The sequence below is a fragment of the Jaculus jaculus genome, chromosome 16 (genome assembly GCF_020740685.1).
Source record: "Jaculus jaculus isolate mJacJac1 chromosome 16, mJacJac1.mat.Y.cur, whole genome shotgun sequence".
NCBI classification, from domain to species: domain Eukaryota; kingdom Metazoa; phylum Chordata; class Mammalia; order Rodentia; family Dipodidae; genus Jaculus; species Jaculus jaculus.
The window spans coordinates 15,449,383-15,465,410 of NC_059117.1; the positions used below are offsets into that span (position 1 = coordinate 15,449,383).

Here is a 16,028-nt window from a genome sequence, read left to right on the forward strand (position 1 = left end):
ACTTTGAGCACTACACTGGAAATTTGATAAATGTCCTGCAATAAACAGAACAGACCCCAAGCAAAGAACTTTCTGACCAGGCCATCAATGACATGGAGGTTGTAAAGTATGGAGTAGTTTAAAGGATGAGGTGGGGGGAGGTGTTTTCATAAAATATAAATCATTTCAGTCATTTTACAAAACACTAACCTTAGTTTGCAGCCCTTGGTCTTAGTTTTTCTCTCTAGAAAGCCAAATAGCTGAAAAGCTTTTTAACTGACTGAAGAGGAAAGAATGAGCCATGAGCTCAAAGGTTTATTACAAATCTTGGATAACAAATATAATAATAACAAAGGAATTTCGAAGTAGGAGGTCTTTAGGCCGTAGCTATAGGCCATCAGGAGAGTGTACCTAGATGCATTACGGAAAGCTGGGCATTGCTTAAAAAGTTGGAAGCCATCCCATCTCTTAACTGAATCTGAACAAATGAGCCTCGCCAAGAAGAATGTGCTTTGCAGCAATGATGGAAGAGCTGCTTAAGAGCAAGAGAGAGTAAACAGATGGAAAGAACACCAGGGGAAATTGAGAAATAGCCATCTGATGATATAATTTAGACTTGGACAGAGAATCACATGCCTGGGCACTTCCTGCTCTGACCTGCAGGTGCAGGTGCAGCCAGTGGCCTCCCAGTGCCTCTCCAGCTGGGTGGTTTTCTCCAAGTTGTCTCTCTGGGTGACAAAGGATGTGGGCTCATTCATATGCTTCATAAGCACATTATTTAATATGACTGATTAAAAATTTTGTTCTATTTTATCATGCCCTTCCTTTTGTCTTCTTTTTTAAAAAATATTTTGTTTATTTATTTATTTAACAGAGAAAATATGGGCATGCCAGGGCCTCCTGTCACTGCAAATGAACTGCAGATGCACGGGCCATATTGTGCATCTGGCTTTACGTGGGCGCTGGTAAATCAAACCCAGGCCATTAGGCTTTGCAAGCAAGCATCTTTAAGTGCTAAGCCATTCCTCTAGCCTCTTTTCTTTCTTTCTTTCTTACATTAAAAACTTTTTTTTACATCTTTTTCTTTTCTTTCTGATAAATGCCAAATCTTGTAGATATGGATAGGCCAGCTATAACACATGAACTAACAGTAAAATTTAGCTTTACCCTCAAATACCTTAATAGTCACTTGTCTGGGTTCTTATAAACTCATGCAATTCAAGATTTGGACTGTTTTGGTACAAAGGCGCACACATATTTTTATGATTCTGCCTCAAAACAATGTGGATTGGCAAATATAACATGTCTGTGCTTATGAAACATGAATAGGTGAACTGCAAAATATTGGGAATTCCTATGAAGTGTATCTCTATTTTATCTAGAGGACACTTTACAAAAAAACTCAAACAACATGTCCACTGACATGGCTACAAAAGAAAATTTTATCAACGTAGATTCTAGGTTTCTCATTCCCAGAAGGGAGTAGAGCTAAAGGTAGCCCCACCAAGTATAAACAAACACTTACTGGGAAGATGACTAAGGACAATAGTTTATACAGATGCTTTTAAATCACTGGATGTGTTACTCATAGAAAATCCTTCTTGTTGCATGGATTTCTGAACTCCATAAGTCAAGACTCAGCTACTTTGAGTGACTTTATATTTCATTATCTTCAAAGGAAGATTTATTAACTCTATAGCTTACATTTGGTTAATTCAGATAACAGTTTCATCTAGTGTATAACTGTTTCATGGCTATCTCTAAAAATAATAACATGTAGTTGATAACAGTTGTATATATATACTAATATGTGATAATTTCATCTTTTACATTCAGTGCAAGATGTGCTAAACAACATTTAGTAAAATGATTACCCTGAGCAGTATAAACCCTGATTTCAAAAAAGTGAAATAAACAAACCTGTTTACATATGAAAGGTGGATCCAAGTGCCTGATTGGCTCATATAATACTTTTTAGTTGATTACCTGGATCTAGCCCTGCATATTATACATTAGGAACAATTTGACAATGCATTTCTAAAATCCTTCTTTCAAGGTCACACTTCAGAAAATGACCTCGAAGCCATGTGAATTTCAGCACTAAAATGGCAATTTTCCAATACATATAGGTTCAATTCACCATGTGAGGCTGATGTGAAAGCCAGTGCAGTGCCCTGCCTCTAATATTAATAGAAGATTCTCCGGTGTCTGTCAGAACATGGAATCTTCAGAGAAAAATAACACAACTCAAACCTATGCTGACAGCCACATTGGGTATGCCCAGGAGAAAGGGTGGGGGATGGGAGAGAAGAAGAAGTAGAGTTGTTTGTTATTATCTATCAGGGGAGGGAGAAAAGCCCTCTGGGATTATGGATGTTTGGCTTTACTGGGCATCATTATCTTAGCCCCCAGGACAGTAAATGCTTTTAGCAGTTTCAAATGTGCATTAAGTTATCTGCTCCTCTTCAGAACCCCACCAGACCATATGTCTCCTTGACTTCCCATAACAAGAAAATACGATGTAAATGTCCACATTAGCTTCAGCTGTACTTCTGTGAGAGGGCTACAACTAATTTCACTACCTCTACAGAGGTCACTGGTTTTTTTGTTGTTGAATCACAAGATACAAAACCAATATTAATAACATATTTTCAAAAAAATTGAACTTACTTTCAGTGCAAATAGGACAACATCCTTTTCTGTTGAGAATTTTACCCTAGTCAAGAAAAAAAGAAAAAAAGGAAAAAAAAAATCAAAGTTTAGTGCTAAGAAACCATCCACTGAGGACAAACCTCTTTTTTAAACCTAATACCAGATAAATCAACAAAGTCAGTCCAGCAGTATTTGAACTTGATGCCCAGTGGTGATGCTGCTGATGATAATGAACATGAAGCTTCAAGTATCAGGTTCCAAGGCCAGGCAAAGTCATTCCAGAAGCTTTCCTGTTTTTATCCTCAAGAAATAGGATACCTAAAGGATGCATGGTGTGATTTTTCTCACATGGAGGGAAGTTGGAGACAGTCTAGATCTGACCTTTTCCCTGATATCCAAACCAAGCCCTGCACACCAAGTTCATAAATGCACACAGGAACGTCTATCAATCTGCAGTCCAAGCAAGGCCTCTTTCTGTCTTTGCTTGTGGGAGAGCCCCCAAACCCAAGCTCAGGACACATCCATCCTGTGGACATTTTATGTTACAGATCAAATTCGGTCACATTTCTTCCTTGACAAAGTCATATATAATCCATGTTAACTCGCTGTTACACAGTCAAGGCCAATGAAGTGGAGAGTTCTGAAACACTGAGTAATTTTCCATTACTTTTCTAGAAATACAGTACAATTTCCTACATTGCATGTCTTGTGTTTTTCCTTCTCTTTTTTTCTTCAATTTTATTTTCTGTTTTGTCTGATTTTTCTTTCTTTCTTTTTTTTTTTTTTTTTTTAGGCAGGGTCTCACTCTAGCCCAGGTTGACCTCCAAGTCACTCTGTTGCCCAGGCTGGCCTGAAACTCATTACGATCCCTGTAGTTTAGCTTCCAGAGTGCTGGGATTAAAGACTTGCATGAGCCACCCTCCCAGGCTGTTTTCATTGTTTACTGCAGGACATTTAAAGAAGAAATGATATTTTCAGAAGCTGTATCAGAGAATGGCTTTCTCTTTTTGACATCTCTGACTCAGCGATTAATCATAAACAAGAAATGTGGAAGCAGATTAATATTTAGGGGGCACTTGCCATGTAACAGGCATCCTGTTGATACTTTATCTATGTGGCCTGACATCGAGTTACTTATAAGGATTTTAATGAGCTTATTCTTTAAGGTTTAATGAATATTATAGTCATTGTTATTAAGAAGTACGAAATATTTATGAGCTATTCCCCCTCATAGATGAAGATGTTTATGTCATGCAACACAGAGGTGGCAGAACCCAAAAGTAAACCTAATGTTGTGTGGCCCTAAAGGCCATATTCTTTTTCCCCCTGCAGGTTTTTGTGACATTCTGAGGACTGAGTGCTATGCAGCCCTTAAACTTTATCTCCTTTGAACTTCACAACAGCACTCTAAATGTAGGTGATCTTATCCCCTGTTTATGGAGGAAGAAGGAAGAAGAGGCCACAGAGAGGTGGCCTTGCCCAAGGTCCAGAACAGGAACACAAAGCTTACACTTTGCTCATGCACCGCTGCTGAGTTATGTCATGAATAGGTTTGGTTGTTTTAAAAATAAACACTTAAATGCCTCAAAATGACTTTTTAAATGCCAGTTTGTTAATGAAGAACTGCATCCATTTAGAATTACATGCTAAATTGGCACATTGGAAACTATGATGTCAGGGCTGGAGAGATGGCTCAGTGGTTAAAGGTACTTGTGTGCAAAGCCTGATGGCCCAGGTTCAATTCCCCAGGACCCATGGGAAGCCAGATGCACAGGGTGGGGCATAGTAGGCTCCGGTATGCTTATATTCTTTCTGTCTCTCTTTTAGATTGATAAGAAAAAGTAAAGTTAAAAAAAAACTATGATGTCATAGAAAAGCCAAATGGGGTCAGCCCAGGCCCATAGAATGATGCCCTAAGAGGGTGAAGAAAAGCATTTTCTACCAGTGGAGCACAGTGGATTAAAGCTAAGTTCCTAACGACACGTGACTGGACTCTTTACATCTGTAGCTAAGCAGAGATTAGTATCTCCCAGAAAATGAAAGTGGAGCTGCTCCCATCACTCGATTAGGTGGGAGGTAAAGAAGGTCGCTGTGAAGTTGCAGGGCCTGGGATACGGAGTGAGCTGTGGGACTCTGGACACATGCAGTTACAGCCTCGGTGAGGAAGCAGGGTCTGGTCCTAGCACCTGCCTCAGAGAAGTGGCCTCCGAGTTAAGTGAGGTTCGCCTGTGACCAGAAAAATTCTCAGTACGTATTAGTGACGCTGAGTGGACAGTGCTCCGGTGATCCCACAGCCCCTATCCGAAGCCTCAGAGTCTCCCCACAAGTCACACTGCATTGCCCTGGGGTGTTTAACGGGGGGGGGGGGGGAAGGGGTGCAGACAGGGAATGCAACCATCAATTCTGGAAAGAGTGTTTTGTTTTGCAGTGTCCACAGTCAATGTAGGGGAGGTAACATAAGGTGTTTTTATTTTTGCTGTGTTTTTAAGGATTTCCTGGTAGACCTGAGCTGTTTCCCAAAGACCTCCCGTTGGCCTCTGGGGAGGAATGGCAAGGCAGGTTGGAAAGATGCCTAGAAACGGAAAGGTGGTCTCTGAAGAAGGAGCCAGGTCAGGGGACCAACAAACTTCAACAAGAAGTGGGGGAGGTGGGCCTGGGCAAAGGCCTTCCTTGGAGGGATAGATGTGTCTGGACTGAATGTGGTCCCCAAAGAAAAGAACACTAAGAAAACGCCATGCGACATGAAAAGCCACGACCTCCCTGCAGAAACCATCAACCCCATTTCAAGTGGCAGAACTTGAAGCTGGAAACCCTGTACTGGCCTGCTGAGGTGAGTTACTCAAGCCACCAAGCTGGCACAGCATCCCAGTGTTGTCTTGTAGAATAAGGAAGCCCATTATTAATAGCATGTGGTTAGAGACTTCATTAGCATTGAGGGTTCCCCCAGGACTGGCAGAAATGATGTGATCCCATTTTTCCCAATGAATATTTATAAGCTGCCCGTGTTCAAGTATGCTTATTGGAGCTCTTTTTTTTTTTTTTTTCTTTTATGGGAGGTTTTCAGTTTTATGTCTCAGGCTTTTTAAAGCAAGACTAATTAGGCTTTCCCCCTTTTCTTCCTCCGTGTTCAGTTGTGCAATGGCGACAGCTGTTGTTTTCTGATGCCTCACTTGGCAGTCAAGTAAAAACAGCAACTTTTGTTTACAATAATAACAGATGTGAATAAAACTAAAAAGCTTTCTATAACAGAGACTAGAGGACATGCTCTGAATATACAGATATGTTCTTTTCATTCACTGGAAAGGACTGAATAGGTTTGACATTTTCCCAACACGTACAAAACCTTGACAGGTTTCAAGTTGCTGAGGTGAATTCAATGGAGCTCAGGCTTTAGAAGATAATGGTGGCTTTATTTGTGGCACTGGACTGTGGGTTTTTGAAAAGAGATATTTCCAGAAGGACGCTGTATCCATCTGGGGCTATAATGGAAGGTTAGAGAGAAAATTTTAGTAGAGGGACTGGGGCTGCCCCTTGTCAGGAGAGCCCTCGTGGGAGTTTGCTAATAAATAACCACATATTGCCTAGGATATAAGAAGAAAGCTGTGATTTGAGAAGGGAGAGAAGGGAGGAAAGAGCAAAATTTGGTTATGAGGTTAAACAGGAGACCCAGCAAGGAAACCAGGGAACTGATGTAGGCAAGGACAGTTGGAAAAGTCTTTTATAGAATGGGATGAAGCCAACAAGGAGTAGGGGGCTTGAGGCAAGACTTTGTTAGCCAAGAAGTATTTTCATGCAAGGCTAGTAGGGTTTGCAAAAAAGAAAATAGCAAGCATCACAAAGGGGTTTTGCTGTTTGGTGTGAGACTCTAGAAGTCTGCACTCTGTGTTCAGAGATGGTTCCATGCATCGTCTGAGGTAAACAGAAAGCCATTCTGGGGTTGGAAAGATGGCTTAGTGGGTCAATTTTGCCATGAAAACACGAGGAACCAGCATTCAGACTCCAAGCAGCCACATAGCTGCCAGGTGGTGGCCTGCCTGTAATCCCAGCACTCGGGAGGTGGCATAAGCCCAGGGCAAGCTGGCAATCTAGTCTTGCTGTGAGAGACTCTGCCTCGGTGGAAAAGGTGGAGAGCAATTGACCAAGATCCTCAGCATCAGCGTCTGGCCTCCCTAAGCCCATGTGCACATGTGCACACACGAAGGAGAGCCAGCCTGCGTTCTCAACATACCTGTGGGCAGCTGCTGATGGGCACGCATTGTTTCTTGCGACACTCTGTCTTGCCTTTCACACAAGCACAGATGGTGCAGTTGAGAGAAGACCACATCTCTCCATCCTGCAGGACAGAGAACAGGACGCTGCTGAGCTGTGGGAGCTAAGCCACCGAGTTGTAACAGGTGTGCTGTCTCTGCTGAGGAGGGCCTGTTAACCCTGCCTCAGTCAGGCCACAGCTCTGACGTATTTACATTGAATCAACAGTATACAGGTTAGGGAAGAGTGTGTGTGTGTCCTTTGGGGAATGTTCTTCCAAGAGGATATGAAATGATCCTTTTGTGTTTAACCAGTCATGTGTGCATCTTGCTCCTCATGTATTGTTTAGTTCCACCATGGACCACAATGAAGTATGACTTTTCAAATACGATGCAGCAGCCAAAATTTAACTTCCCACTGTTTGATAGAATTGAAATGTTTCACTTATCCCAGGCATCAGCAGTTAGTTGGGATGTTTCAAGGTGGCTATGTCCACCTGTCTCATGGTTTTGGCAACTCAGACCTTTTCTCAGACAGAGAGATGCTTCTCGCTGCATTTTCAGTCTGCTACTGACTTTGGCTGAGCCAGAGCACAGCAGGCAGAGATGTGCACCCACATTCGTGGGTCAGAAAGAGCCAACAACACAGATGGGCCAAAAAACAAAACAAAAACACAAAACAAAGATCCCTGTGGACTCGGATCTTGGAGGAATCCTGTTCTCCTCATTCTCATTTGTGAAGCTACTTGAAGGACTGCCCACCCTCTATTACCTCTCAGATTACAGGCCTGGTTGAATCTATCTTACAGGGCACTTAACTGATCCCAATCCTCTGAGCAAAAATTTCCAGGGCTCAGTATTTCTTTAAAGTACTTCAGGACCAAACCACTTAAAGGAACCATTTTATAAAGTGACTTGAAAGTGCTTGCTCCAAAATACCACTGGGAAAAGAGCATGTTTTGTCTTGGTGCTCTGGAGACAAATGGTGACTTGGTTGGTGTAAAGAGGATTTTATGCAGTTGATGGCTCTGAAACATGATATATAAATGTAATACACACATGCATCTCCCTTGGTTAGACATGATACATTGTCAATAATACCTATATGATATACCTATATACCTCTCCCTCCAATCATGGCAGCAAATAGGATGCCTAAAGGTGCTTCCAGTATCAGACACAGTGCTAAGGTCTTTAATGATCAAAGGTGTCATACAGTGACACCTTTGGTACAGGGTGATACCCTGCATCCTTGCAGGAAGCATACTAGATGAGTAAGGGAAGGTGCTTTAAACCAAATCAGCCTGTACCCTGCATCTTGGAGCTCAGATGGTCCATGTACAGCTTCCTACTTGGGTTCATGAGAAAACAGCTTGAGGAAATCTTAAAGGAGACAACTCTTTGAGGACCCTAGAGATAGATTCTCATCTTTGCATGGCTCTTGATTCTACAATTCTGCAATACACTAACATAAATGAGTATATATTTATACATATATCATATATATATATATATATATATACACACACACACACACACACACACACACACACACACACACATAGTGACTCGATACACATTATGTCTGGAGTTTTTGAATGGAATCATAGTGCAATAGCTTCCATGAACTTGGTTTATGACATACCCGGAAAATCTTGTTGCCGAACTTGCACACTTTGACATTTTCGGGGGGCACTCTCAGGAGACACTCTTCACAACAGGACTCTTTGTCTTTGTCACAGCCACCAGGATGGGAACACTTCTTCTTACATAGCACTGTGGAGTCCTGGAGGCCCAAAGATAGACTAGAAATTAAAAGTGATTTTCACCTCCCCCAAGACCAGGCCTGGCCCTCCCTTGGCAGCCACGACCACCTTTATAAGCTGCTCTTCAGGCACCATGCTTTTGGGTACTACAAGAAACCCTGCGTTCACTTCAAAATATGTTTGTTGATCAATGTCTGGGCTCAGTTATGAGGGCACGACACACTCCTAGCTTCCCTGTAATGGTTTATAACTCCATGATCAGGAAACGTGCATCCTCATCAGAGTGGGACAACAAAGCCTAGGTCACCATGGCCCAACCCATTCCCTTCTTCTCCCCCTTTTCTTCTTTTGCTTTTCTCAATGCAAAGGGACCTCTCAGACCTCCTTCTCCGCTCTGTGTTCCGTGTTGTAGTTTAGTATGATTTTTTGATGAAAAATAAAAAATGCAGAGCTGAAGCATCACTTCAAGATGAATTTACTTAAATCTGCTCTCTGCGTCCAGAGGGACTAAAAGAACTGCTCCAAAATTGGACCTGGGTCCTGGAGCTCAACTATAAGAGATATGGCCTTGACTGGGTTACTGGACCTCAGAGATGACAGGTCTATATCAAGAGCTTAAAGGAGGATGTCTTGATTTCTAAAGGAGCACTCTTTTACCTAGTACTTCTCAAGTTTACTGGGTATTTTAAACATACTTTATTTATTTATTTGAGAGAGAGGGAGAGAGTATTCTAGGGCCTCCAGCTACTGCAAACAAACTCCAGATGCATCTGTTACCTTGTGCATCTGGGGAATTGAATCTGAGTCCTTTGGCTTTGCAAGCAAGTCCCTTAGCCACTTGGCCATCTCTCTAGCCCTGAGCATTTTAAATATAATCTATATGAACCATATAAATTACTATGAGGCAACTCATAAGCTGGAAAAATGATTCGATGTCAAATTGCACATGTTCATTTCCAGTTTTTAAAATATCTTGTTTATTTATTTATAAGCAAAGAGAGAGAGGAAAAAAATATAGACAAAGAGAATGGGTGCACCAGAGCCTTCACCACAGCAAACAAACTCCAGATACATGCACCACTGTGCATCTGGCTTTATGTGGGTACTTGGGTACTAGGGAATCAAACCCAGGCTGCTAGGCTTTGCAAGCTAGTGCCTTTAACTGCTGAGCCATCTCTCCAGTCCCTATTTCTAGTTTTGAACAATAGGGAACTCATTAGTTTTTTTCTTGTTCTTCGTCTCTCTGCATCTCTCTCTCCTACTTTGTCTCTGTATCTCTTACTCTCTATACATTATCTGTATGTATATATATATATATAAATTCTTTTTTTTCATTTTCATTTATTTATTTGAGAGTGACAGACAGAGAAAGAGGGAGAGAGAGAGAGAGAGAGAGAGAGAGAGAGAGAGAATGGGCATGTCAGGGCTTCCAGCCTCTGCAAACGAACTCCAGATGCATGCACCCCCTTGTGCATCTGGCTTACGTGGGTCCTGGGGAATTGAGCCTCAAACCGGGTTCCTTAGGTTTCACAGGCAAGCGTTTAACCACTAAGCCATCTCTCCAGCCCTATATATAAATTCTTGTCAACTTAATTGGATTCAGAATAAGCACAGAAACACATCTCTGGGTATATCTAATGAGGTTGTTTCCAGAAAAGTTTAACTTGAGAATAAACTCACTCTGAATGTGGGGGTGGAGCATTTCTTTGACCTGGGATCCATGATTAAGTCAAAGAAGAAAATGAGTTGAACACTAGCGTTCATCTAGCTCTGTGGCCAGATGGCTCACTATCCTGCTGTCATGCCTTACCCACCTCGACTGTGATAGGCTTTATCCTCCTTAACTGAAAGCCCAAACAAACCCTCCCCTCCTTCAGTTGTTCTTATGAGTATTTTTGCCACAGCAACAAGAAATGTAACACATATGCACATATTCACATATATACATACATACTTACTTACTTACTTACACACACACACACAGACACACACACATATACACACACACACACACACACAGACACACACACAGACACACACACACACACACACACACAAACATATGTATATATATATATATATATATATATATATATATATATATATATATACACACACACACACAATCTGTATCCATGAGGCGGTGTGCCTAGTACTGGGTGAAGCAATGAGAACAGACACTTCTATCCTGAAGAAAGTCATGATGTAAGAAGGCAGATGAGATAACATTATAAATAAATAAATTATGATAAAATGTGGTAGCAGAGAAGAAACAACTGCTTATCTAGGTAGGCCAGGAAAGCCTCTCTGGAGGAGCTAGCATCTGATATAAGTTGTTTGGGGGTAATGAAGTGTTCGGTAATCAAATTTAATGAAGGAGAGGAAACTATGGGTATAAATATCATCAGCTCTGACCTCATAGAGAGTTAAAACCACACTGCATTTGGAGAACTACGAAACCATTTCCTGCACTCACATTCGAAACAATGAAGGGCATCAGATGGGTCTGGAGAGGAAAGATCTAAGCAAATAGAAAATGGTAATGATTACTCACAATGACTGCAGCCTGCAAGCTTCCCCTCTCCCAAAGATGGCTATGAACTCATGTTCCCATAAGCCAGCCTCTTGTAGGAAAAGTATTAATTATGGCTCAGCTTCCTCACTGGCACATATTGCCTAATCCTAATCCTTCACCACAGGCTCCTGAAGACCCCAAGTTATGCAAGCACAACTAATTTCCATTCATAGGACGGCTGGTTGTTCTGAAGCCAAGAGAACTGGGAAGGTGACGTGTTTTGGCCAAGGCTCAATTGCCCCAGAAGAAAGCTGTAGTCTGTGAAGTCATTGGCAAAGAGAAGTCTGGGGGGTGGAAGCCAAGTTCAAATGAGGGAGTTGTTGTACATGTTAAACACAGGATCATGCAAACCATGGGAAGAGGAAGGCAGCTTACAGAAGTGTTTTTAGGCTTGGAAACTTCCTAGTGATCAATGCACGGGGGCAAATGGTGCAACTCTTACCCAGCCAGCCCTGGAGTGGAACATGCTCTGCAGCATAGCAAGGATCAACCTATCAAGAGCTCTGAGCGCTCTCCCACTAACATTGACCACAGTTCCCTCCCCACCCCAGACCTTCAGCTATTAAAATAAAAACAACCATCATTACCCAAATAAGTTATCCTAAATCCATGTCACACAGATGTGTGCACTAAACTCATTGGATGGTGCTAATGCACTCCATGATAAACACTCTTCTTGGCTCCAAGTATAATTCATTGCATAAGGAAAGTATATGGATGTGCGTGATAAGTGTCACTGTAAAGTTCTGGGGCTGAGGATAGCTTTCTTTACAGGAATTAGACTCCAGTCCTTTTGTGAATAGCAAGCAGCAGATCAACTAAGATGGCACAGTAAACAATACATCAATACTCTCTTCCCAAACTGCCAGGTCTATCTTTGTGATGAGCTGTCAATCCATTCCCCCCACCCCACCCCAGAATGTGATTAAAGCCACCTTCATGGCCAGGCACGCTACAGAATTTTTCTTTGATAATCAGAGCTAGAGAACACAGCCATGTGCATTTGTACGACTCTAGAGAATTCTCAGAACAACCCTGCAGAACGTGATTTTTTTTTTTTTTTTTTTTTTTTTTTTTTTTTTACTGCAAGGAGCTAACTTATTGATTTTCCAAAAATGACAGTAAGCGACACAATGGATTCTACACCTGCCCTTCTTTGTGATCTTGTTCTTGTCAAACAGCATCAACAGTACTTTCTCCTGATGAAAAAAAAAATACTATCACATTTGGCTACAGGAGCCCTGAAACTCAAACCTCCACTGTTGGGGTGCCACAGCCCCTCAGAGCCTCCTTACCTTACAAGTGCATGTTGTGCAGTTATCATAGAGGAATGAGGATCCGTTGTCATAAACATCACTGCGAAAGAGGCAGCTCCCAAAAGGAAGGTCAAACACTTTCCTCTGGCCTGCAGGGAAGCAATAGCACACTGTAAGCAAGACAGAAGCCATGTGTGCTCTGGTTGCTCCTCAACTATATCATGACACTATTAGACATTCTCAAAAGACCAGGTAAATCTCATACACAAAAAGAGAGCTCTAGGTCAGACGTGCCCAAGAGGTTCCCCAAAATTATTAATTTGTGGAGTCATTATAAAAACATTTGAATCCACAATGCACTTTTTAAGTTCAACAAATCATTTTTATTTTTACTTGCCCACTGTAGTGGACATAGCTCCCCTCATGGGGCTCACAGTCAAGGAGGTCAAGGAAGACAAATGTATTTATGATCATTTCAGTACAACATGATTAAGTTCTAGAAGAAAAAGACAAGCTGAGAACTATAGGGATGCGAAACAGAAGACTGCTGGGAAGGTGTGGTACTTGTCCCATGGGCTCAACAATTAACACCATCCCCCAAGGTGGACGAAGGACTGATAGACTAGCGTCTGATATTGTCTAAATGTTAGAACCCATTGTAGAGAATGTTCTAGTATAAGAATTATTCCTAAGTTATTTTATATTTACTATAAAAATAATGGGAGTTGGGCTGGAGAGATGGCTTAGTGGTTAAGCGCTTGCCTGTGAAGCCTAAGGACCCTGGTTCAAGGCTCGATTCCCCAGGACCCACGTTAGCTAGATGCACAAGGGGGCGCCCGTGTCTGGAGTTCGTTTGCAGTGGCTGGAGGCCCTGTCATGTGATTCTCTCTATCTGTCTCTTTCTCTCTCTCTGTCTGTTACTCTAAAATAAGTAAATAAAAATAAACAAAAGAAATTAAAGGCTGGAGAGATGGCTTAGCAGTTAAGTGCTTGCCTGTGAAGCCTAAGGACCCCGGTTCAAGGCTTGATTCCCCAGGACTCATGCACAAGGGGCACATGCATCTGGAGTTCATTTGCAGGGGCTGGAGGTCCTGGCGCACCCATTCTCTCTATCTATCTCTCTGCCTCTCTGTGTCTGTTGCTCTCAAATAAATAAATTAAATTAAACAAAAAAATTTTTAATAAAAAAATAATGGGAGTCATCTGCCATTAATGTGAATGGTATTCTTTATTTCTTAAAATAAAAAAATCAACCCATCAGATATATACTTTTGTACTTTAAGAAATAAAAGAATGGAGGACTGGGGAGATGTCTCAGTGGCTAAAGACACTTCCTTGCAAGCCTGCTAAACTGAGCTTGATCCTTCCCAGAACCCCAGCACCCATGTAAAGCTGGATGCCAAGTGATGCACATGTCTGTGACCTCAATGTCCCACAGCACAGGAGGAGGAGCCAGGAGAATCCCAAAACTTTCATTTCAGGGCAGCCAGACAGGTATCCACAGAGAGACTCTGTCCCAAAGAAGGTAGAAGGAGAGTATGGACCCCTTTGGGTTGTACACACACACACACACACACACACACACACACACACACACACACAAATTGTAAAAGAATTAATGAAAAATTCTGTTTTATTGCAGCAATTGTAAAATTATGATCTATATTTTATCTATATGTACATCATGTTCTTTAGAAGTAACCTCAAATCCTCTGTGGCAAAAGTCAGAAATAAACAAATAAATACAAAGTTGTAGGTAGAGTTGGGCTTGGTGGAACATGCCTCTAGTCCTGGCACCAGGAAAGTTGATGGAAGAGGAGCACAAGTTTGATGTTAGCCAGGGCCACATGGCAAGCTCAGTGTTAGCCTGGTATACATAGTAAGACTCTGCCTCAAAAATGAATAAACTCAATGTGTTGTTGGGGGTGGGCTTAGAGATCCCCTTTGCCCAAGCTCAGCTCATTCTCTTCTGCTGTTTTCCACTTGCTGTGGTAGATGTGAAGTCCAGCCTCTGATCATGCTATGCTTTCCCCTGTCATCACAGAGCTTTCCCTTGAGACTGTAAGCTAAAATAAAATCTTTCCTCCCATCAGCTGATTTTGGTCAGGTGCTTTGTCCCAGCGATGAAAAGGTAATTGTAACCATCACTGTTCTCAGTATTGTTGCAATGGTGGATAGGTGGCCAGATGGATGGGTTGGGGTGGGGGTGACAGATGGGTCTACAATTGGCTATTGACCAAATAATGAACATGCACTTCAGAATTTTTATCACCCTAAATGTGAGCAATGGCTTAAATTATTCCCCAGTAAATTGTAAATTTACCCAAAAGTGTGGATATAAAGCCCTTAGAATAGTGCCTGACGTTTATCAACACCCCCAGCAGATGGCAGATAATAATAACTATTATCATTACTAGTGGTGATATAATTCAAAACTGATCCTGGGCTCTGCCATATGGAGGTTGTCTTGGCTACTAATTCTGTATATCCAAATTTTTGATGATACTTTTCACTACAAATGAGAAAAGGAAAGAAAAAAGTATGCAATGCAAAAGGCACAGGTACTACATGCATGGAGAGTCTGGTCAAGGGAAAATTCAAGAGCAAATCCAAACCCAGACAAGTGAAGCCTGATTGAACTGAGAGTTCAGAATCTAGAAAGCAACTCAGTGCTTGTTTTTATCTCTGTTTTCTTTTTTGTTTTGTTTTTGTCGGATGGATATGTTTCTTGTTACCACGAAAGAAAAAATATGGCCTTAATCCCAGAGTTAGTATGGCCTAACATAAAACATACAAAGGAGCGGTTCAGAGATTGTGGACTACCTGATTTAAGTCATTTACACATCATTCCACCATGGTTTAGCCCAACCAGGCAAAAAAATCTCATTTAGGGCCATTATGATTTTTACATTTCTCAAAAATGACTTTCCTCTTGTAGTCCATCCTAAAACCACAAATGATCAATGAAACCTGGATTTAATACAGCAGCCATTACTCCTGTGGGAAACTCATACTGAGCATGCCCACACTTCGGCTTCACAGCTTTAGTAAGGACTCCTCCTCTGTAGGGCCAGGTCCACACACCTCTTCTGTGATGGCCTCCTGCTTCCATGGGAATGGCTTCTTCATGACCCAGTATGATGGGGTCTTCCACACTGATTTCATGTCATGGGGACACATGGACAGTGGCAACCGTAAAGTATACAGGAATGTGGACATGTCTTCAGTGTGTACATCTAAGCAGCTATCTAATGATTTCATATTGACCTCCAAGTGTGTCTGTGTGCATGAAACAAGTGTGTCTATGTGCATGAGGCGAGTTCTGTTATGTGAAATTTATGGTAGAATGGCACAGAGAGGGGAAAAAAAATTACATTTACCATTAACAAATCACCTTTATTTATCAATTTAGCTATTAAAAAAGGAACTAAAGTTCAAGGTGTGGATGTGGTAATCTCTGTGAAGGAGGGAATAAATCAGGAGGCTGTCTTAGATGTCAAGAAAGTAAACTATAAATGGAGGGAGAGGAGTCAAGGAAAGGGTGTGAGAAAAA

At 41.7% G+C, this 16,028-nt stretch overlaps 1 protein-coding gene across 3 annotated transcripts in view; it reads right to left on the reverse strand.

The window, feature by feature from the left end:
* The window catches only part of Bmper (BMP binding endothelial regulator), a 254,257-nt gene that overhangs the window by 98,589 nt on the left and 139,640 nt on the right, over positions 1 to 16,028 (reverse strand). For all 3 annotated transcript variants that reach the window (XM_045135611.1, XM_045135609.1, XM_045135610.1), the window contains exons 8-11: positions 12,515 to 12,624; positions 8,524 to 8,664; positions 6,860 to 6,964; positions 2,650 to 2,695 (exon numbers count right to left, since the gene is read on the reverse strand). In XM_045135611.1, the coding sequence (XP_044991546.1) occupies positions 2,650 to 2,695; positions 6,860 to 6,964; positions 8,524 to 8,664; positions 12,515 to 12,624 (402 nt within the window). The remainder of the gene's footprint in view (positions 1 to 2,649; positions 2,696 to 6,859; positions 6,965 to 8,523; positions 8,665 to 12,514; positions 12,625 to 16,028) is intronic.